Source organism: Lycorma delicatula, chromosome 4 (assembly GCF_047948215.1).
Source record: "Lycorma delicatula isolate Av1 chromosome 4, ASM4794821v1, whole genome shotgun sequence".
NCBI lineage: Eukaryota > Metazoa > Arthropoda > Insecta > Hemiptera > Fulgoridae > Lycorma > Lycorma delicatula.
The window spans coordinates 3328488-3354388 of record NC_134458.1 but is presented as its reverse complement, the minus strand read 5'-3'; the positions used below and the strand labels follow the sequence as shown (position 1 = coordinate 3354388).

Below are 25901 nucleotides of genomic sequence, written 5' to 3'. Positions count from 1 at the left end.
TAAGAAAGAAAAAATGACAAAATTTAATAAATGTGCTCCCAATAAACAAAGTAAATCATACAGTATGACAGTTTGTCATAAATTAGTTTTTAATAATACTACTTTAAGTTCTTGATTTCCACAAAAATGCCATTTCAGCCACAATACTATTGAGGTTACCACTCTTGTAAGTATATAACAATTACTTACTGGCAGCATGAAAAAGGTTGCTTCTAATATGAAAAACACCTATGATATTTTTTTTTCAGGAGGCAGCTCTTAACAGAACTTGTGGTGTTTTAAAGGAACTTTGGATCCCCCAAGTCCCACCATACCTTGAGACAACTGCTTCTTCAAGTGTCACCATTTTTCAAAACTGACCTCCATACCTGAAGGCCTATCCTGTGTAGAGTGTGAAATAGTTGAGGATGGGAAGATTACAACTCAAGTAAGTTTTCCACAGGAACACTACATGAAAGTGGTAGGAGTCAAGATGAGTTACAGGACTGGTGTTTATATGAAAAAGGTAGTATTCACAAGTATTATCTCTCTACTTTAATGAATGGCTCAAACTCATAGGTAAACATAAATGAGAGTCATGAAACACATCCAGGCCTGAAAGTTCTTAAGAAGTTCAATAAAAAAACGTAAAAGACCAAATAAGAAACACAAGATGTAGATTACCAAGTTCTATAAAAAGAATTAAACAGAAAATGCTAAAATGGTTTAATCAAGCATAGTTTGATTTGGTTTGGTTTATAAAAAATGTTTACAGATCATGTATTCATGAGATTTTTCAGTACTTAATAATCTACAGAAAAAAATGCGATGTCAAAAAGCTATTTTTGTAAGGCATCAATTTTTAAAAATATAAACCAAAACTGCAAAAATTATAGAATCATTTAGCCAAATGCAAGATATCCAGCATTATTTAATTTCAATCATGTATGAGAACTCGTTTACTAACCCTTCAACAGCTTAAGTGTAAACAGTCTCATAACACACCTGCAACTGGTCCATAGGGCTAGTTCTTTGTTTCAACTTTATTTTTCCATTGTCCATAAATGGTTATCATTCATCCAAAAATAATACAGAAGATTTGTATTCATAAATCTTTTTGAAAGATGCTGCATAATTTCATGGCTGTATTTTAATTTTTGAACCGGCATAACATGTTTGCTGCTGCACAAGTCAATAGTGGCTCATAAGTAAATGCTTTATGTGTGAAACATTACAAAATACTGGCATTTTCCATGTAAAATTGTAATAACAATTTTTTTCATTTTTTTCTATTTTACTACTTCATGATATATGTTTGATCCCTCGCTTATATTAAGCAGGAATTAAACACATGGCAACTTGTACCACTCTAGGTAAATATATTTTTACAATTGTGCTGCAAGACATCTGCGACTCATCATTTTTCCATATCATTTTAAATTGTACTGACAACAGACAAAAATTATTTTGGGAAAAGTATGTGATGCTAATAAGCATGTTACTTTGTATTTCTGGCCTATCACTAGAAAATATTGTTTATAACTAAGGCTGGAATCATCCAAATCAGCTAAAGAGTGCATCTGAACAACTCTACTGAACTTTCATTGGCTGCAATACATCCAGTTTGATTTTTCTTAGCATGACCACCACAAAATCTAATCAATTGGAAATCTTTTACATAATGTAGTAATACTAAATAATACAAAGTCAGATACCTCACTCACCAACACAAATTCTAACCTGTAAGGAGGACTCACAACAAAATAATGAAAAGAAGTTTTTAAATCACCTTATGAAACCAAACAAAAAATGTTCAAATTATGACTTTCCAAGGGACATCTCATGACCTCCAACATTTCTAGGGCAAGCAGAAAGAAACTTTAAAATGAAATATTGCTGGACACTTGTTTTTTCAGACACATCTGACTACTGTCTGCAACACCTTTCTCAAAGGGTGGTTCAAAGGACTAAAAAAAAAATTTAACTAATTAGAGGTATGTGAATAGAGGTGAGCTTCTCTGAGGGACTTATTCAACATAGAAAACCTCAATGTGGATAACTGCAACTCAGTAAGGATGCCTCGATAATTTTTTCCTAAGCCATTCACCAACTTGTTCTGTGACCCTCCTGGGAGGATCTAGCTACCAGAAGTTTATTTTTCTCTAAAAGAGCAATTTTAAAAAAATATATGGTTGAACAGAATCATTAACAACTTTGAATGATAAAGAGAGTTACGCAGTCAAGGTCAAAATGCTCGGAGGACTAGCCCTTCGTATTTCTTTGATGAAAATAAAAGAAAGCCTCAATATCTTTCAAAAATTATCAATATCTTTCTTATTAACCATGAAATAAAATAAAATAAAAAATTGCATTTTTACTCTCCAGGGACAAAGACCCAAAACAAGTAAAAACATAAGGGACATAAAAGATTGATATTTAACTTATAAGGAGGACTAATGGAAAAAACAATAAAGGAATTTTATTTGCTACATCAAATCAAACAATAAAATTTTATAATTAAGCTCTTCAAATGCCATACCGCTCCAGGGAGGGTTATACATAGAGGGCCTTGAAGAGAAAAAATAGGTAGGAACATTTTCCATCTAACATAGTTTTAAACTCATGAATTATTGGTCCCAGATTGTACTTCTTGGGAGAAAACCACCCAAAATCATTTTTGTGCTTACCAGATAAACTGAGTGGAGAAATTGCAATGCACTACTGTTTCCACCACACTTCCAATCTAAATATGAAAAAGAATTTAATCTATTTGCATTAATATGTCCTTTTTTTATCTAAGACCTGAAATCTAAAAGGGAGATTTATTTCATGTTACAATTGCTCAAGGGCATACAAACCCCTGAGATTATTGTTTTTGTAGCAGACATTGTACCAAAAAAATCACAGATATTCTTTTGGATTAATATTGAAATTTTTAGTACTTTTGACCAAATTTCCTTGATCCATAAAAGACTTGATGAAAGGGCAAACTGAACGAAAAAAGCAATATACTCTTTTACATTGCTCAAAAAAAAAAACAATCACACTTTTTGACGATTGTTAGAGAGTCTACTCCTTGTACAGTTTTATTTAAAAAGGAAGTGGCCTTCCAATAAGAACTAACGACTTTTCCTCAAACTCCAAAAACCAACTAAAATATTTTTAATTTTGGGATACATCTCTTTTTCATACAAAAATGCAAAAACATTTCTCCATGAAAGGAGTCCTAAAATTCTTTATGTTGAACTAGTGAATTTAGTGACAAAATAAATCCAATCCTGGCTACTAATAGATGAAACTAACTGATAAAATTAATACACCCCAGCTCATAAGCTCTGGGGTAATAGTATATGAATAATTTTGTTCACATAATGACTTTCTTTTTCCTGTTTAGCCTCCGGGAATTACTGTTCAGGTACTACTTCAGAGGATGAATGAGGATGATATGTATGAGTGTAAATGAAGTGCAGTCTTGTACAGTTTCAGTTCGACCATTCCTGAGATGTCTGGTTAATTGAAACCCAACTACCAAAGAACACCAGTAACCACGATCTAGTATTCAAAGCTCACATAATGACTACAGAGTAGAAAATGTTAAGGACCATTTTTGATGGTTTGAATGTGTAATTAAAGTAAAAATAAAAACATGAGAACCAACTCCTAAGCTGTCCATAACATATTTGCTGTTATGATGGTTGAAATAGATATTACTTGGAAGAATCTCAAGAAAGTTTTATATCTCTCCATTCATCAATCTATTCACTTGCAGTTAAAAAAGCAAAATCAAGATATGAAAGTAAAACTACTTTTAAAATATATTGCCCAAATTTACATGTCACCATATCTAGAATTTAAAATATTCTTATTCCAGTAGGGCTCAAATTAATAATTTCAGTCTGAAGAATAAGGTTCATATATTAAAGTACTGAACTGGAAAATTTTATTGTTTTAAGATGTTTGTCACATTATTATGCATTTGTTACTTTTTTCTTAATAACAAATTTTTCAAAAGAGTTTGACAAACTATGAAAGTACCCAGGATGAAAATTTGCTTGCATCCAGTAATATGTACCGCTGGATTTTTAATAAAATATATATATACTGTTACTGCTCACCATACTGTATTTTCCATTGTTTTTTCATACTGTTAATCAACAATTTATTGCACATTTTCATAACATCAAGTGCATAAGTGAATCAGTAATTTGTATATTTAAACATTACATCCAATTATAATAAATACATTCAAACATATGTAAATATCTGGTATACCCTCCAACCAGGCTAACTTTTTTCCATATTTTGCATTTAATACACTATAAGAATATTATCAACTGTTTTTCTTCTGGAGAAAAAACCTCTGTCTATGTGCTCCTCATATGAAAAGTAAACAGTATTTTTTTTTCTCAACCATTTTTAATTTTTGCATTTTATAAATTTATATCTTGCTAGCAAGTAATTTTACAAAATAAATAATTTAAAAAATGAATTAATTTTAAAATTAATAATTTTATAAAAAGTGAAACGATACTATATTTTAAAAATTATATTTATTCTACATAAGTTTTTAAAAAATTTTTATAAATTATTATTTCATTTTCCTTTATCCATAAATAATAATAATAATTTTTTATGACCTCTACAATCCCTTCTAAGCCATCCACAACCTACCACAGAAATAAAATTAGCTTTAGACAAAAGAAAGTGAAACAGAATAATTTAAATTGTAATATTTTGCATAAAAAATAATACAAAAATAAAATGTACGAAAATCAATAATATTTATGTAATATATAATATAATATCCATATACGAGGTCTGTTCAAGAAATACATAGACTGTTTGAATTGCTCAGGTCCAGTTGGTTCCAGTCAAATCCGCTTGGTGTCGCGATGTTCGTACAGATCAGCTGATTACAACGCAGTTTTTTTATTGCAAATATCATTATTGGTTGCTTAGCTACACGGTTGCTTGTGAAGTGTGTTTTTTCGTTTGGCAGATTTTAGAATGAGCAACTTGAACGAGCAAAAAGTTGCTGTGAAATTCTGTGTTGAACTTGGAAAATCTGCAAGTGAAACTTTTGATATGCTCAAGACGGCTTACGGCGACATTGCTATGAAGTGTACGACATGTTTTAAGTGGCATGGACGTTTTAAAGATGGTCGTTAGTCGATTGAAGATAATGAGCGTCCTGGACGTTCTTCCACGTTAACTGACGACTCACACGTAGACAAAATCAATACCCTGGTTTGGGCAAAACGATGAATCAGAGAGCTTGCTGAAGAGTGTGGGATATCAGTTGGATCATGTTACAAGATTTCAAGATCATTTTCGAGAGTGGTGACTGGTTTTTTCATCACAACAATGCTCCAGCCCATTCAGCCCTCAGAACTTGTGAGTTTTTGGCCAAAATTCGATCACTGTTCTTTCCCACCCACCCTACTCACCTGACCTCGCTCCTTGTGACTTCTTCTTGTTCCCCAAACTCAAAAGACCTTTGAAAGGAAGAACATTTGAGATGATTCCCAAGATTGAGGCAAATGCGACGAAGGAATTGAAGAACATCACAAAAGAAGCATTCCAGGACTATTTTCAAAAGTGAAAACACCATTTGGATAAGTGTGTGCGTCAGGGAGGAGAGTACTTTGAAGGGGACCCAGACAAGTAACTTCTAAATAAAGTACATTTTGTTTTCTGACGTTAGTCTACATATTTTTTTAACAGACCTCGTATAATAATAATATAGATAAAGGCACAGAACTAAGACCTTGGTCATATTATCAAAACAAGCTATAATTATTAGATATTTTACAACCAGTTACATAATTATTTAAAATAAATGACTTCACTTATTAATGAAATACCAACAGCAACAAATCACAGAATCAGGAAGATAAAAACATTAATTTTTTCTAAGCACTTTGCTAAAGGAACAAAAGAAGCTGGCCGCTGCATCCAAAGAAAAAGACGATTATTTCAGGATCTTACATGACACTCATAAACTAATATCTATTCTACCACTGAGAAGACGTCCTTTGTAATTAGTGCCAAATATAAAATCCTGAAACAACCACCAATCACTCAAGGAACTAAGACTCCAGAAACTATACAGAGCCTAATAATCAGACGACACTTCACCAAAACTTATGTATGTCAAAAATGAAAAAAAAACATCTCTGAAGAAGTTCAATTAAATTAGAAGTATTTTGTCATTCCATATTGAGATGAACATTCACTGGCCTAACCATTGTCATACACGATGAATGGTTAATTGAACATCTTGAAATATACAATAGATTCAAAGAAGCAGTCCAAGGTTCCTCCTTGCTTTGAATGCTGTTCAAGAAATATGTTCATTAAACAACATTTTGCAATCAAACAAAACATGCAAGTTTGTAACTGCATCTTCTCTATGTATTCCACACTGACCAACCAAATAGAAATATTTAATTTTCAATCTGTTTCTAAAATATGTAAACACAACGGGTTTAACATTCATATGATAGGACTCTCCTCAGAATGGTCTTAATCCCAAGAAAGAGTGCAAAATTATAAGAGGGTCATTCAAATATAAACCAGGATTTTGCCGTGCGGACTGAGGAAGAGCATTGAATGTAGGGGGCACTGCAGGTAGTTAGTTGGATAAGTGAGGAGGGGAGCATCTGGGCAGTCACACTCATAGGTCACATTACCATGTCAGTAGCAGAATGTCTGAGCAGAAAGTACAATCATCCATTGCACAATGAACTATAATCAGATTTCTCGCCAATAAAGACGTCAAATCCTCTGAAATTTTGACTAGACTCCAGGCATGGTTCTGAGATGTCATTCTGTCAAAAAAATCATGAACATTGGACGCAGACCAGCGTCAATGATGATAACATTCAGGCCACTCATGACCTTGTGTAAGGTGACCACCATATAAGCATCACTAAATTTGCATCAGAGGTAGGCATAAGTGTTGGGAGTATGCATACAATGTTGTCAGACACTCTTGGATACAGTAAAGTGTCAGTGAGGTGGGTTCCAAGTCTTCTCACTGAAGCACAGAGAAATGTCCAGATAGATATCTGTCAGTGGCTTCTAAATCACTTTGGGGAAGGAGAGGTATTTTTGGAACATATTGTGACCTTTGATGAAACATGGGTCCATCACTGCACCCCAGAAAGCAAGAGAACAAGTATGGTTTGGTGGAAAAGGAGGGAGGGGGCATCAATCAAGGCCAAGAAACGCATGTCAGCTGGAAAAGTTCTGGCAACTGTGTACTGGGACTCAAAAGGTCTGCTGCTGATTGCTGCACAAACAAAGGGTGGTAAATGCAGCACAATACTACCAACTGTTGGATGACATCAGGGCTGCTTATCATAACAAACGACACCGACAACTGATTTGCAACGTCCACCTTCTCCACAACACACGGCAACAAACAGCAGCTCAGACTCACAATAAACTCACTAAAAATCATTGGACACCTTTCGAACACCCACCATACAGTCTAGATTTGCCACTGTGTGATTTCCACAGGTTTGGTTTGCTGAAAGAAGCTTTAAGAGGGGAAAGATTTGAAGACGATCCTGAGCATTATGTGCGCAATTGTTGTTAGAGAGGATTAATTGTTTGATGAGGGATCAGGAAGCTACCTCTACTATGGAGAAAATGTATTTCTGTAAAAAGAAACTATGTAGAAAAATAAGGTAATCTATTTGTAATTTTATCTAATACCAATAAAGCTATGTTAACAAAATCCAGTTTATATTTGAATGACCCCCCCATACAACATTCAAAAATCTAGCAAAAAATGTTAGTACATCTTTGGCAACTGGGTAAATGAAAAGACAATACATAATATTCTCACAAACTTTGCAGGTGGGTACATATATATATATATATATATTTTTAAATCAATTATTTTAAGAATCATACTCCTCTGTACCATATACAAATATATTTATTTTATTTTATCAAATCAACCAAAGTACAGAATAAATAAAGTAAGATGACATACCTTATTCGACTGTATATGCAAGAGCGCTTTCATGATTTACTCGCATCAGCTGGATTTCATATTCATCTCAAATTACATTACAAACTTCATAAAATATAACTTATCATGAATTTATTTATTTTACTTAAAATTTAAAACCTTTAATATTTTTATTTTAAGAATTTAAACTTTTATTCAGTTAAATTAAAAATAAAAACAAAATGTAAAAATATGAAAAATTAAATAATAAAAATTTTTACATATGTAAAAATATGATGTCAAGGAATAAAATAAAATTAAAATTAAAAATCAAAAAGTAAATTAAAATCACATAAAAATAATTCTAAGTAAAACAATTATGCATGCTGTCCATTTAATTGAACTTACTTTACTATACTGACTGAATTATATTAAATTATACATCATTATCAAATTACAAGGGTAAATCAAATATAAACAGGATTTTATTTTATTTTTTTAATTTATTTACTGAAAAATAAGAAGGAAATATAACTTATTTTTGTACATAGTTTCCTGCTTTAGAAATACATTTTTCCTAGTGAGAAAGAAGGATTTTTATCATAGCATTGTAAAATGAAGCTTGGTTATATCAGGAGCCAATTGCACACAAATCCCTCCATGCCCTTGTCATCATCAAATCATTGGCCTCCTAGAGCTTCTTTAAGCGGCCCAAATGAATGAAAATCGCACAGCAATAGGTCCGGGCTGTCGAGAGGATGATCAAGTTGAGTCCAGTGCATTTCTTCTAGTTTTGAGACCGTTAGAGCTGCAGTATGGGGCCTGGCGGTTGTGGAGGAGGAGCTTCTCGAATTGGTTGACTCAAAAATGTGACTCTTCTTTGACTCTTCTTTCACAAACCTCTGACAGACCTCAAAACATCTCAACTTCTGATCTGCGGTCAAAAGGTGAGAGACCCATTTGGCACTCACTTTATGGAACTGTAGGTCATTTGTGATGATTGCTTGACAGCTCCCATATCTCATTCCAGCCTGTTCTGCAATTTAGGATACTCTCACCCACTCAACCATTGATCATCTTCAAGAATATCTCGCAGGAATTTTTTTGTTTGATATGCTGGTCCGAGGACGCCAATTATGTTCCTGATTTTCCTCTCATTCTCATCCTTCCTTGAACTCTTTATACAGGCAAACACACAAGTCCTTGACAATGTGCATGAGCCCCTGAACTTTGCAGTCAATCTCCAGAAAATTTCCGTCGTTTGAACTCCTTCATGACAAGAAATTTTATAATTATGAGTTGCGCAGTGGAGGGGTGCACCTGTGCTCCAACATCAAGAGCGTTACTGAGGAACTGGTTGGGAGTGTGGAATGGCCGGCTCTTTCCACTCCTAATGACCTCACCCAAGCATACCAGAAGCATGGGCTCAGTCCTACCAACTGTAGATGCTCAGGAACAAAAATCCAATTTATATTTGATTTACTGTTGTAGATGGTGATGCCATCTACTGCAGCTTTCAAAATACTGTCATCTCATATTCTATCTGAAGGTTGATCAGATTAAATTTATTTTCGTGTTTATATATATAGTATCATTCTAAAATGTCTAATCCCTTACTATTTGTATTCATATTATATTTTTTTAATTTCCAGTATTTTTAAATTTGCCCTAATACCAGATATTGTATGCTAATTCTTAATCAGATGATCAGATACATTAGGGAAACCCAGTTAACCTTTTTTATAATTTCTAAAATGTTCCAAGAATCTAGCTTTAAAGGATCTATATAGGAAAGACCACTAGATTTTGGAGTTTTCATTTTTAATTTTAATTTTATTTTATGCTTTGATGTCATATTTTTACATATGTAAAAATTCTTATAATTTAATTTTAATGTTAATTTTAATTAATTTTTCACATTTTTAAATTTTGTCTTAATTTTTAATTTAACTGAATAAAAGTTTAAATTCTTAAAATAAAATGATTAAAGGTTTCAAATTTTAAATAAAATAAATAAATTCATGATAAGTTATTATATTTTATGAAGTTTGTAATGTAATTTGACATGAATATGTAATACAACTGATGATGCGAGTAAATCGTGAAAGCGCTCCTGCATATATAGTGGAATAAGGTAAGTCATCCTAATTTATTTATTCTGTACTTTTCTTGAACTAATAAAATAAAATAAAATAAATATATTATAGTAACATTTATACTATTACATAAATAACAGAATTTATGTAATAAGGAAACATCAAATCACAAAACTGATGACCACCTCAGTGATTATCAGAAATTTTTTTTATTAATTCATCAAATAAACTCAAGGGTTGTGTGTGAGTATGATTTGAAATATTTGTAGTATATGAAAAATATGAGGCTAGAATTTGAACCCAAAATTTATGAATGTAAGAATAACACATTGTCACAAAGTTTGGAAATGAATGCATACATTAAATATATCATGAAAGCAATAATAAAGACACACTTACGTCATATAGCCCACATCAGCCATAATGTACATGAATTCCTGAGAAGATGTAAACATATGATTCTTCACAACACTCTTAGTCTCTGTGTTAACAATATTACATTTAGGAACATCTTTATTATGTGGCATTTCTTCCTGGCAAGACAAAAACTTATGTTTCATAGACTCAGACAAATAACTAGAAGTTTCAAATCCATCACAATATATATCTTTCTCTGCCTGGAAAAATTATTGCCATATTAATTACCACTAAATCTCAAAGGTAATGATATATCTACTAAAGGTAACAACTGCTGTTCTGGGATGCAAGATAATGTGATACCCACAGAGCTAAACAAGATTATATATTTGCTTATTTTTTTGGTTATTTTGTTTTTTATTTTTTTAAAGTTTAAATGAGCTTCTTATGATATCAAGCAATTCACTTTAGTTATATTTATACCTCAATAAAAATGTAAATAATCATGACATTCCTTCCTTTTTTTTCGTTACTAAGTTTGAGAAGACTACAACTGTTCTATGTTTAAAATGAGCGTTTGGCTTTGATCTATCTCTCCATTTTTATTCATGCTGTGTCCATGTTTTTCCTAACCATTAACCGATATATTTAATATTTGTCTGCAGCACAGAATATTTCCTGGTGTCAGGAGGATAACAAAAATAGCTCCAGTCTTTAAAAAAAAGGGAACATATCAGTCATTAAAAATTACAGAACTACACTGAATATATGGCTCTATGACAGTAATAATACAAGACATCTTATTTATGTACAGTCTACGTAGCACAAATTTCAACATCTCTAGTATAAAACAATTTTTTTTTAAATTGCAATTTACTAGCAAGGTTTCTACAGTGGTTAGTCAATCATATGAAATTTGGTAAACTTATGTAAAGATATGATTACATTCCATTATTTTCCCTACAATCAATTCTAATTGCTAATTTTATAAGGTTTTTCCTTTTTTATGGCATCACCAGATTTTGAATCTACCTCAATCACAAATCTGTCATACTAACACATACAGCAAGCCCACACACACCAACTGAAACATCGATTTTACCACATAACATAATCGCACTAGGAACTTTTTATATTTAGTTTCATGTATTTTCTATTCTCAAGTTATTATTACTATTCACTTAAATTAAAACGCCCAACCTATACTTTAATTTTTAACCTCATTCTAGTTTCATTTGGCGACTCAAGGCATTTCCTAAAGCAGAGATAATGAAAAAAGACACAGTAGGTAGCAAAACCAAGATTCCATCTTACCTCCTCATATTTTTTTTTTTAACCTCATCACTACTCCCCTGGGCCAGACATACAATTAAGTAAACCTCAGCCCAGGAAAGTGTCCATTTACTCAAACGAGCCTTCCTGCCTACCGGCTGTAAATCCAGCAGGCCAGGTCGGCTCGTCGGTTGTCTCTTTTCTTTTTTGCTTGTGCCCACTCTAACGGGGCGCACCCAAAGGTCCCCAACCAATTTGGGTCTTTTATATTTTTGTTCTTTCACCTAATGGAGTCCCCCAGCGTTCATTGGTACCAGCACATCATGGCATACTAGACCTCGCAACTGGGGCTGTCCATCCCAACAACAACCTTCTATGCACTATCTGTAAATTGCTCAAATTTCGCTTAACACGTGCTGCCTTACCCCAGACCGGCACGGCATACAACAAAGCTAAGAAAACCGCACACGAATTCAGCCTTCTCTTAGAAGCTCACAGTGGCAGTCCAAGAGCACCAAATTCAGGTCACTATAACCTAAGGGGCTGGGAAAGCATCGATACAAACTGATTTCTAAATCGTGGCCAGTATGGCTTCATGAAAGGGGTTGGCACCAAGGATTGCATCTTAACTGCTCTTGCCAAGGTGGAAAGCACAAACTGTAAACATGTTTTGGACATTTTTATTGACATAAAGGCAGCATTTCCTTCCTTGTGTTGGAATTCTGCAATGTTGTCGTAGCCCTATAGGCCATAGTACGAGACTACTTGTCTGATCACATGGCTCTGTTTACATATGCGCACCTATTTGTGGAAAAGTCCATCACCAGGGGAAGCCCGTAGGGCTCCGTTCTCGATCCCTTGCTGTGGAACCTGGTATTTGATGGATTTTGGGACTGACATTTCTGGAAGCCCAGGCTTTTGTCAATGACTGTCTCCTGTTAGTTCGTGGTAACTCATAACCGCAGCTAGAAGATCAAGCGCAGATTGCTTTGTCAACCGCAGAGGGCTGGATGCACATTCAAAATTTAAGGATTCTGTGCCCAAGATGAAGTTTACGTAACCCCTGCATTAAGAATAAAGGCTGTGTAATCAGCCAAGTTCGAGTTTATAATAACCTAGGTGTTTTGTTTGATGAGAAGTTGCTGTTTAGCAACCACATTAGGCAACTAGCAGCAAACATCGTCTCTGTGATGCACAAGCTTAGGAGGATTGCTCAAAAGGATTACAAACTGTCAGGTCGTCATTTGTACATGGTGTACCGAGGTGTCTTCAAAAGTATGACCTCTTATGCGGCATCCGTTTGGGCGCATGGAAAGAAATTGAGTACTTATTCAAAATTTAAGGAGTGCCCAGCACAGAGCCTTAATTGTATACAATGGTGTTTTTAAAACAACCTCCTACGAGGCTACCACTGTATTGGGAAAGGCTATTTGGGATGCAGTTTCAAGCCAGGCCTGTACCGGAATGGAACAGTGATCTCAATGCACTGGTTCTAAATTTCAAACAGATGCCCATCTCTGGCCTGCAGAGGAGGCTTTACAGTCTCGTGATGGAAGCATGGCAGCAGGAATGGCACATCATGACTAAGGGAAGGTCCTTGTATAGATTTATACAGGATCTGGGGGGATGGTATGCCTCTCCCTCGTTTTTAAGGGCAACGGGAGCTCGAGTGCACTCTAACCATGTAAATTTAAACCAATATTTGTTTTGGTTCCGCCTGGCAGCTGATGAGCAGTGCGACTAAAGGGAGGTCCAGTTCAACGAACACATGATGTTCAACTGCCCAGCTATTGGGGGGGCCAGAACTCAGGCCACCCTAGTACTTAGAGATCAAGGAGAAATTTGGCCACTCACAAGCGGCAAGTCAATTTGGCAAGAGCTCCAATGTCGGACCGTGTGGGAGTACCTTGATGGGGTTGCTTTGTTCAACTGACATCAGTTGTTTACCTAAGAGAAAAAACTCCTTCCGCGCTGCTGTAGGAAGCTAACCAAGAGATATAGCTGGCTACCAGCCAGATTAGAGCTCCAAGCACTTTAATGGTGGACAGGTACTTGCTGGCATTCAGTGTTCTAGTCATGGCAGCGAATTGTTATCTTTGACAAGATAAATTAATTATTGATAGTCATATATGTTTTAGTAGTTGATGGAGTGTGCCTACCCATTTCTGTGATATATGACAAGTGGGTGGTAGGACATGCAAGCAAGTGATGTATGGTACCACACTTACTCCGCTCACGCTTTTAGGTTAGCTCGAGGAGCTAATTAGGATACTGGTCACTAAACTGATTCATGGCTCAGTAGCTGTTTGTGGCACAGACAGCTACTGAGCCATGAATCAGTTTTATGCTTTAGGGTGACCGAATGGGGTGGTGGCAGGAGAAATGCCAAGCAAACCAAGTTCTCTTAGATGCTTGAGGAGCAGCATGAGATGACATCCTATTCACTCGATTACATGTATTTTCCACATTGATGCTAAACCTGCACCCTTGATCAACTGTAACCCCTTGATACTTGGTAGAAGACCTGACCTGAAGGGGACGATCACACTCTCAAGTTAATTCTGCCAATTCTCATTGTTCCTGTAATTGTTATATACTCACATTTATTGGGTGACAACTCGAGACCTTCGACCCGCATCCAGTTATTGGTAATAGCAACAAGTGCCATATTTCCATGCTCCTCTAAGTGAGCTTCAGTGCGAACCATCACGGCAAGATGGTTGACATATGTAATCGTTTCCAAGCCTACAGGAAGATTCAAAGCAAGGACATTATCATAAACTATTAGCCATAACAAGGTGCCCAATACGGACCGCTGTGGCACTCCTCCAAATATCTGAATTCTGACAGGGCCGTTCAACAAATTAGCCACTAACCATCGATCCTTAAGGTACTCTTCGATCTATTGGCAAAGATAATTGCTTATAACTTTCCGCCTCAAAGCCTCCATAATCACCATGCATGGCAAAGAACCAAAAGCATTTCAAACATCGACAGCAACAAGTAACAGTATGTCTGATCCTCCATGTATCTCAGCCCACCTCAGCCGCCCAATCTACAACCTTGGAGACAGCTTGGAGCGTCAAGCGGCCCTGCCAAAAAGCAAACTGGTTAGCGTGGATGCCAGCCCCTGCATTCAACTCTTCTACCACACACAAAGCCAGTATCCTTTCAACAGCTTTAGCCATACAATTGATCAGGCATATTGGTCTATACTCCGAAATCCTCTCATCCCTACTCTGCTTAGGGAGGAAGACAAGATGCGAATCTTTCCAGCTCCTTGAAAATGTTCTATTCACTACACCATAATTAGCACTGCTGTCATTTCCCAAGATGCACGTCTGACCAGTCCCTTTAATATGGCAGCTGGGATACCGTCTGGGCCAGGGCTCTTCCTGTCACCTAATCTGAGTATCGTTGCAGAGATCTTTTCTATTGAGAAATGCTTTTGCTCACAATCTATGACTTCAACATATCAGATGGGCCATATATATTCCACATATCGGTGGGCCAAAAGTTACTACCCATCGTAAAGGTCATTATTTGAATACAAAATAAAAACAAATTGATTCATAACTAACAATAAATTGAAGCTACATAATTATTTATTACATTGTTTCTAGAATTGTTTTCCATTTTTGTAGATACATTTCTGCAGACGATCTGGGACATTTAAGCACACTTCTTTGCACAGTCATGTATTGGAATCTAATTCTTCAAAAGTGTTTTTAATAGCATCTTTCAAGTCCTCAATTGTTTGTGGTATTGTAGCATAGACTTTATCAATTCCCCAAAAGAAAAAATCCATGGGTGTAAGGTCTGGAGATATGGGTGGTACTACTACTGCCCCTCGCATCGAATAACTTTCCCACCAAATAACCCATCAATGTAGTTTCGCACAGCTGTTGTGTAATGGGGTGGGGCTTCATCATGTTGAAAGTGAAGTAAGTTGAAGTTGTCGTTCATTTGTAGCTCTGGAATGGCATAGGTTGCCAACATTTCCAGGTACTTCTCTCCAGTTACTATTTCGTCAAAAAGCCTAGGCCGAATTACTCTACGACATGAGATACCAACCCAAACGATAACACCAGGTTGATTTAGCTGCCTCTCAAAAACAATTCTCATGGTTCTCTGAATACAAATAGGTACAGTCATGCCTGCTGACATGGCCAGTCAATTTGAAAGTTGCCTCATCACCCTAAATTATCTTAGAAAACAACTGGTTATCACCTTCTCTTAATTCATTTAATATTGTCTTGCAAAATTGAAGCCTATGATCAGGATTGTCTTCCAATAGGCCATGTATGAGATGAGGTATATAATGTTTGAATTTAGCCTTACAAAAATTCTTTGAACAGGAGTTCTAGAAATATTCTGTTCTACAGACAGCCAACGACTTGACTTTTTAGGGCTCTGGATAACCACTAGTAAAACTTCAAGCTTAGTTTCATCACTTAAAGATGGACCTAATCTAGGACAGTCTGCTGCAGATGCATTTCTCTGAAAACATTTTCATAAATAAATTGTAGACAGCCTTCCTTGCTAATCGAACAGTGCTGAAATGATTATTCAACTCATTTATTATTAAACTATAACCACCTTTCTACCAGGATTTTAAAGCAAAAACATTTTCTTCATTAGTAAACATCTTCACAACAAGTTAGAATCAACAATGCCCAATGAACATAATAAAAACTGTATACAAGAGTTTAGTTGAATAGCAATGCATTCTGGTGATTGTATCAATATCTATTTGATGAAAACAAAAGGTGTTAATTTAAAATTGATGGAAAGATCACAAATAAGATTATTTTAATGTTTACAATGGGTAGTGACTTCTAGCCCACCTGGTATATTAGCTTAACTTTACAGCAAACAATCACAAACTAAATGTGAACCTGCTTCAAATGATAAGAAAATAATTTAAACATTAAAAATACACTATACATAATCCATATAGTTACAAAATTACTGTTAACAATAAATTCCAACATGCACATGATTCATAAAGTGAGATATCAAGTGAATCTCACTTGATGAATCATGTGCATTACATTTCTGAAATGTTGGTATCTAAGAAACAAAAAAATTACACATGAACAGCCGCAACATAGAATTATCTATTTCTGAAAATAGAAACATTGGCAATGACAAAAATGCTGATGCCAGACAGAAAACCAACTTAAATCGAATACAAGGTTCAAAAGTTTGAACTGTTGTATAACAAAATCTTACTTTTCAACTACTGTTGCAGCTAAAAGTTAATCTCAACCAAACTTGAGAACAAGGAACCATCTGTAACCAATCATCATTATATGTAGCTAAATAAAAGATCAGAAAAAAATAAGAGACATCCTGTACTCTACTAAACAACTATTTATACGACTTTATATGACACAAGAATGAATAGAAAAACCAAGCAAATCCATTTGAAACAATATTTAACAACATTGCAAAATTTTGGCTCTCTTAAAAACTCTTAAGTAATTATAAATACAATTTAACAATAAAACACAATAGTATTCTATATCATCATGTGCTTAAACAGCAGAAAAAGTAGTGGGAGGATAATTGATTCTAATCAAACAAATAATGGAGTCCAGTGAAACTACCACTCAAACCAATTTCATTTAAATGGGTTTCTTTAAAGCTTCTCACAGTGTTTATAAGGCTTCTAAATAAAAATAAATTTCACTGTAGTTGTCTAACAAATCTTCTTTATATATACAAATGTTAAGTTCGTTTGTGTACGCTTCAAAAACTCAAAATGTTCTGCATCGATTGAGCTCAAATTTTAGCACGATATATAACCCGCATCAAAGATTGTTTTTATCTATTTTTCGCATCAGTCACATACCCGCGACAGCGAGAAAACAGTTTTTTTAACGGTCAACTATGTACCAGTGACCGCGCCATCTGCCAGAACCGAGGGGAACACTCACCATACTAGCTAACGACAACCGCAGTCACATGTGAAACAATACCTGTTCCCAATTACATTGTTTATTAACAAAAAAAAAGTATCCACTTGCATCTGATTCAGATTATTATACAATCTGAATTAAATATTCACTTTAATCGAAGTACTTTTGAGTGGTTGTGTCGTGATTGAGCTGCGCCTTTCACCAAATCGTAAGTAGAGGTTATGTTTTATATGAGAGATGGTCAGAAAAAATATTAATTTTTTATAATTATTATTTAACTATTTCATTTAATTAATATTTTACTTATTTATTTAAAGTCATGTATTTAGTTAATATTATTAATTTTTAGCCACTTTTCAATACCGTCTGTCCTGTGTCTCATTGTTGTCGAGCTGCAGCTATGAGAACCATGAGAGATAGGTGAAAACAGTTTAAATAAATTTTTTTGGCCTTTTCAAAATCAAAATTTTTCGTTATTAAACTTTTTGTCCTTTCTGTCATGGTTTTCAACCTTGAGCTGTGAGAGCCATAAGAGGTTATAATCTTATCCCTTCCTTCTATTCCAGTGAAAACCGAAATAATGCCTCGCAGAAAATCGAATTTGGGCCGTCGCACTCGCTACACAGAAGGATCAAGAAAACGGCTTTCGAATATGACTGAGGAAGAGCGGGCATCCGTATGAAAGAGGAACAGACTAAGCACCATCCAGATATGTAACGTGGAACCAGCAGAAAGACGAGGAGCCAGGCTTAAGGATGCACGATTGCGAGCACGTCAGTCGCGTTCTGCAGCAACAGATTTGGTTCGTTCTCAACGGAATGAACGCGACAGGGTGAGGATAGCTGAAACACGAACCCAAAGAACAGCTGATCTGAATCTGCAATACAATCGTCTTGCATTCCGGTACAATCCAGCTGTTGATTATAGTTCAAGTCGGCATGTTGTCATTGGCCAGATGAGTCATGTCTGTACCTACTGCCAGGCTCTAAAGTTTAATAATGAAACGAAAGGGATGTGTTGCACTGGCGGAAAAATCAAATTGCAAACTCTACTTGCTGGATCTATCGCTGAATCGAAGCATTTCCTATCGAAGATCAGGAAATATAACTCTTGCTTCCAAATGACGTCATTTGGTGCGGAGATCGTGACGACTCAATTCATGCCAACTTTTAAAATCAAAGGGAAAATATATCACAAAGCTGGCTCCCTGCTCTCGTTCCCAGATAGTGACCATAAATTCCTTCAATGTACTTCATTGGTGATGATAGAGATGAAGTCGATGCACGTAGTGGAATACATACCTCGCTAAGAAGATCCATTATTTCGCAGCTACAGAAGCTCCTTCACAAAAGGAACAATTTGGTGCATTTGTTCAAAACGGCAATTGATATGATGCCATCAGATACCCACAAGATTGACATTCACGCAGACAAAACGCCCGCTGGAGAACATGTCCGGAGATATAATGCTCCAACTATAGACGAAGTATCAATTGTCATAGTCGGAGATCAGTTCCAACCTAGAGATATTGTTCTCCATGGAAGAAACGATCAATTGAAAAACGTCGCAGAAACTCACCGTTGTTACGATGCTTTACAATATCCAGTTATCTTTTGGGATGGTGCCGATGGATATCATTTCAATGTGAAAATGATAAATTCAGTAAATGGTGCAGAAATCAATAAAAAGTGGAGCTCAATGAACTTTTACGCATACCGCTTAATGATTTGGAGGAACGAGGACAATTATATTTTGAAATGCCATCAGTTGTTTCACCAGTATATTGTGGATATGTATCCAAAAATTGAAACGGAACGTTTGCTATTCCTCCGTTTGAATCAGACCAAACTCCGCAACATAATTTGCCACATCAAAGCGTGGCAGGGTACAGCTAGTAATTTAAATATTTATTAAACAACAGAGCGATTCATTTATATTTCCATGGCTCTTGCTTTAAGAAAATATGTTCACACTGGTAAACCTATAATTCAATTTCAAAACTCTATGTTTCCTGATGTACATAAGGCACTATTATAATACTATGATATATGTAAATTGTTTAAACATATTCTTAAATCGATCAAAAACTGGGTATGTAAATATATTTACATACCCAAAAGGGTATGTAACTCATACCCTTAGGGTGGGTTTTAACTCATAAGCTTCCCCGACAGGGAGTCTTATCTTTGAGACTTTAGGAGTTGGCGCCCCCACGGGCCCAGCCTCTGCAGCTTTTCTTCCCACTATACAGTGAGCTGCAGAACACTTTACACTATACACATATACTACACCAAGAACACTACATAAATTACAACATACACAATTACACAACAATATCCTGCACTGATATTTCTTACATTTACACTCGGTGGTGTCGCGACATCTTACGAAGCGCAACCATAACCCAAGGTGGGAACAAATCGTGCCGATGGGTGAATGACTCTACGTAATGAGTCTCGAACGATGTCCTCGGGCACCAGAGCGAACCCAGTTGTATTTAGCTCGAGCTCCAGTAAGCGTGCACTCTGCTGAAGTGGTCCATTTTTCACCGGTACTCGTGGGACCAAAATTTCAGTTCCAATAATAAATACAATGATGGTTGGTGGTCCATCTGAAAAAATCACCAAATCTAGTCTTGTGAAGAGACCTCGGTCAGCTTTGTCTGACGACGATAAAAGTCCTACTGAAGAGAACCACAAATCATTAAATTTGAATTCTAAAAATATTAGATTCGTTGTTCTCCAAAATAGTCAGGAAGGTGGCTCCCTGCAAAAGGTTTCATCATTCTTAATAAACAAAACTATAACAGGTGCAAGTGGTTCCCCGAAGAATATCAGGATATTACGTGACAGATCGATTCTGATTGAAACATTCAACGATGAACAGAGTCGATCTATCTTACGTCTCCGTAATACGGGTGGTATAAATATCAGTGCAGAATGCGACAAAACGTTAAATACGAGCCGGGGAGTAATTTTTTGTCGAGACCTTTTAGATATAGATATACTGAAATAGTTGATGAGCTTCGCCCCCAAGAGTGAAGTGAAGCGTATAATGAAACGGCAGAGCGGAACAGAAGAACTGACACCATCTTTTATACTGACATTCAATCTCCCTGTTCCACCAGAGAAGATTAAAGTGAGTTACCTCTCGGTTCGGGTACGATCATTCATACCCAACCCACGGCGATGTTTCAGATACCAAGGATATGGGCACACTACAACATCTTGCTCGAAAACGGAAATCTGTGATCGATGTGCTAAAGGTCACAATGACACTAACTGCGAACAAGGTGAAAAATGTGCGAACTGGAGTGGTTCACATACAGCTCGCTTCCGAGATTGTCCAACCTTTAAAGAAGAAAAGGCAATTCTCAAAATCTGTACTGAGCAGAAGCTATCTTTCCCGGCTGCACCAGAGAATATAAAAAGATAAATAATTCACAGAACCTGGTTAAACCAGATGTATCTTTTGCCACCGCTACATCGAAACAAACTCCTACAAATGTTAGTAATCAGCAGTGCGGATCCTGCAATGAACTTAAAAAACTTGTTCAGATGCTTTCTGATCAAGTAGCTTCACTTACAGCCACTATTTCAGAGCTGTCAAAGATGAATAATAAGTCTTTCGTCGCAGTTAGTGAATCAAACAGTATGATCCATACGAAAGTCCCTGTTCCCAAAGCCTTACCGGTACGGGCAGGGACTATCACAGCTGGCAGTTAAGCCACCTAATAAGCTCCCCGTAAAGGGAACCCACATAACCACCTCCTCTGAGATGTCAACTGCAGCATCCCATTCAAATAAATCTCCTCCACCATCACCGCATATACTGGAGGATATGTTTGAAGAACCACCCGACCCCAGGACGTCGGAGTTCTTTAAAATAAAAAAATACAAAAAATAAAAACCGAGATTGTCCAACCTTTAAAGAAGAAAAGGCAATTCTCAAAATCTGTACTGAGCAGAAGCTATCTTTCCCGGCTGCACCAGAGAATATAAAAAGATAAATAATTCACAGAACCTGGTTAAACCAGATGTATCTTTTGCTACCGCTACATCGAAACAAACTCCTACAAATGTTAGTAATCAGCAGTGCGGATCCTGCAATGAACTTAAAAAACTTGTTCAGATGCTTTCTGATCAAGTAGCTTCACTTACAGCCACTATTTCAGAGCTGTTAAAGATGAATAATAAGTCTTTCGTCGCAGTTAGTGAATCAAACAGTATGATCCATACGAAAGTCCCTGTTCCCAAAGCCTTACCGGTACGGGCAGGGACTATCACAGCTGGCAGTTAAGCCACCTAATAAGCTCCCCGTAAAGGGAACCCACATAACCACATCCTTCGGAAAAACCGAATCACATACAACTAATTTTTATATAGTTTCCTAAATTTATTTATTTTTTTTTTTTTTTACCCTTATGAACATTATTCAGTGGAATGTTAGAGGTCTTGCATTGAAGATATTAGAGTACTGGCGCATGCACATGATCCACTAATCATGTGTTTCCAAGAAACTCACCTTCTACAACATGACCCAATAACACTCAGAGGATACTTCTGTGAGAGATACGACTGTCAAGTAGACAGTAGAGAGAGTGGTGGAGTGGCTATTTTCATGAAGAATGGGATGTCGGCTACAAAGATTCAACTAACCACTCTCATTCCTGCTGTTGCAGTAAAGGTCTCTAACCCCTTCAAATTGCATATCTCCAATCTGTATCTCTCACCGAACACTGAGTTCAGTGCTCTAGATGTCTCAAATCTCCTCACGCAAATACCATCTCCATCGTTAATAGTAGGAGACTTCAATGCCCACCATATTTTATTTTCTGGGGCTCAACCTTATGCTCCACTCGAGAAAATATTATAAACAGAGTGAGACAAGACTTGGACCTTTGTCTACTGAATAATGGATCACACACATTCATGTGTTTATCATCTGATACTGTATCTAACATCGGTCTCTCCATATGCTCACTGAATTTACTCCCTCATCTTAATTGGTCTGTTTGTGATGACTTTCACGGCAGTGATCACAGACCAATTATTATTGGTTTTGGTGTAGAACGCGAGGTTAAAAGAAGGCCACTAAGATGGATTGTTGAAAAGGCAGATTGGAATGTATACCATAAAGCCTTCCAATCACAGTATGACGATCTTGCGAACATCCTTGACCAATGTTCCTCTTTTACGTCCATGATACCTGAGAATGCCAGCAGATATATCCCACAAATATCGGATAATCCTAGACGTCCTTCCGTCCCATGGTGGAATTATGATTGCAAATATGCTATTAGGAATCGACGACAGGCACTACGCAAATTTAATCTTAGGCCTACAACTGAACATCTAAATTTATATCGCAGGGCTAGAGCGGTATGCCATCGAGTATTCTTGAATGCTAAGAGGAGTTCATGGACGAAATATGTGAGCACTATTTCACACACTACTCCCACGTCTACTGTGTGGAAAAAAATCTGTGCAATTTTCGGATCACCGAAACAATCTATTTTCAGTCTTATTGATGCAGGAAAAGTCCTTTCATCATCTTCGGCTATGGCAAATACTTTCCGCTCGATGTCTCTCACTTCATCATATAATAACGATTTTCAAAGCTACAAGATACAGATAGAAGTATTATCGTTAAACGTCGGTGATTCGGTTGGTGAATTAAACACCCCATTCGTATTTAACGAATTGTTACACGCACTTAAAAACTCACGTGACACTTCCCCTGGACCAGACAACATTCGTCTTGTCATGCTTTCACATCTTCCTGATTCGGCACTACAACATCTTTTTAATATTTACAATGGTTTATTCGCCGAACAAGTCTTCCCACCCGGCTGGTCAGAAGCATTTATTATACCAGTACTAAAACCTGGTAAAGACAAAACCAACCCTATCTAAAAGCTACCGCCCTATCTCTTTAACAAACGTTTTGTGTAAAATAATGGAGAGAATGGTAAACCGCAGGCTTACATGGTACTTGGAGAGACATGGCTTTCTATCTCCGGATAACCAATCTCTCAGATTGATTATCTGGAGTCCTTTTTAATCTGTATATACTTCAGTCCTTGAAAGAGAGCTAAAACAGTTGTGAAAATAGCTGTATTTTAAGTTAAGATGCATGTTTATACGGTAAGGTCCGTTTTGAATTTTCTTCCTATATAAGCAATATAGACAGATGGCAATTACATAACTCAGTTATTTCAATCAATAGTCAGCTGTTAGTAACAATAATTTACTCATTTTGTTGTTGTTTAAATTCATTCATTTATAATGAGTGCTACAATTCCTGATCCCACTAAGTGTGAAGTATGAGGGTAATCTGATTTTTGATGGCAGAATCATGTTCATTTTGAAAAAGGTGAATGCATGTTTGTGATGAAGAACGTATTGGCTGGCTCTCGATGATAACAAATGATTTGAATGAAAAAATTTGAGAAAACCAGTACTTCACCGTGTCACAATTGCCTTTCATTTTTCACAATCTTTGATTTATAAAGTTCTGACTAAAAATTAGGCTATAACAAATTGTGTCAGATGGGTGCCCAAGATGATAACTAACACACATTGGAAAACATATTTTTCCATGTCCAATTTTTGCAGCATTAGGAAAATGAAGAGCGATAGATTGTTCAATCGCATCGTTACCAGAGATAAAACCTAAAGTTCTTATTCAAACATTAAGACAAAGCAGCAGTCAACAATATGGTGGCATTCATCATCTCCTAGACCAAAGAAGTTTAAACAAGAACATTCAGTTAAGAAGCTTACGGCTACTGTATTTTTAGGATAAAAAGGGTTTATGGCTTGTCAAATTTAGCGATCACAAAACTACTGTGAATACAAATAAGTATTACAAAACTTTAAAAAATCTTAGAAGAGCTATAAAAAAAATGAGGGACATGAGATGCTGTTTCATGAGATTTTTTTTGCACAACAATGCCCAGCCTTACATGGCAAATCAGACAGGGAGGAATTGGAAAATCTTCAATCATCCACCCTATAGCCTTGACTTAGCTCTCAGTGATTATTTTCTTTTTCTTCACCTTAAAAGTGGCTTGCACTGATGACAAAGGCATCATTGTTGGCAACGATAACGTATAGAAAAATGTCATTACTGAATGGTTTAACTCACTGGCAGTAAAATTTCTTGAAAAGAGAATGAAGCGAGTGGTGGGACATCATGAAAAATATCTTTAAGTTGAAGGCGGCTATGTAGAAAAGTAGTAAATAAACTATGGACATACTAATAAAGTTTGTCCATATTTTTCAATTTTGTTTTTATTTCAAAATGAATCTCGCTCTAAAAACATGCCTCATAACTGACAGCTGTACAATGATCATATCACATGATAGATTGCAAAGTATATTCAGGAATGATTATCAAAATCAAAACGTAACATCATTGCAATAATGTAACATCACATTCACTGGCAAAATTGATTAGTCAAATTCATTAAGTAACAAAAATTTATTAATGACATTAAATTTCTGGTCACTACTTTTAAAGATCAGAAGTTTAATTTGATATCTAACATTGTAAGAGCAATGTTTTCAAAATACATCTGTAATTCTTTTCAGAATACTTATATTCTTCAGCATTCTTTTGAAAATACTTCATTTAAGATCTAAAACAAATGCAAATACATGACTGCAAGCGCTACCAATTAACTCTTTATAATAATTACATGGATTCAACTTCTAATTAAAGGCGCAGTTATTAATATGATCAAAACAGTAATCTTCAGTGTTATATATTTAATTTTCATTTTTTTCTTTATTGTTCTCTATAAAATGTATGCTAGCTTAATTTTTTTATTCTACAGATATTGTACTTTGAGAATAGAAGGATCATAACTTAGGAAATTAATTTTCTCAGAACAATCAGAAGTTTTACAATGCCCTATAAAAATGCAAATAACAATGGCCAATTTAATTTTTTTTCTAGTATACATATGTTTGCAATTCATTATAACTAACTGCAACAATTTTGATTGACTTAAGCTAGCAAAAAAATAATTTTTACATCGACATACATTAAAAAGCAACCTTTTATAGCCCTATTTTATAGACTTTTTAGCCTTTATAGTTTTTTTATAGCCTTTTATAGGGCAAGTTCTATATATTTTTGAGTTAATTGTAATGTTGAATGATTTTAAGTGACTGAAATTAGTTATAAAACAATCTTTTATTACTTACAAAATACATTACAACGATAATAAACAAAAAAAAAGTTAAAATTAAACACAATTTTTAATCTACTCTTAATTTATCATGTAAATAATCTATTATAAAT

General features: G+C 35.5%; 1 protein-coding gene across 3 annotated transcripts in view; it reads right to left on the bottom strand.

Moving 5' to 3' along the window:
* The window catches only part of Mks1 (Meckel syndrome, type 1), a 79665-nt gene that overhangs the window by 35580 nt on the left and 18184 nt on the right, over positions 1–25901 (bottom strand). For all 3 annotated transcript variants that reach the window (XM_075362160.1, XM_075362161.1, XM_075362159.1), the window contains one exon: positions 10438–10655. In XM_075362160.1, coding sequence (XP_075218275.1) covers positions 10438–10655 — 218 coding nt within the window. The remainder of the gene's footprint in view (positions 1–10437; positions 10656–25901) is intronic.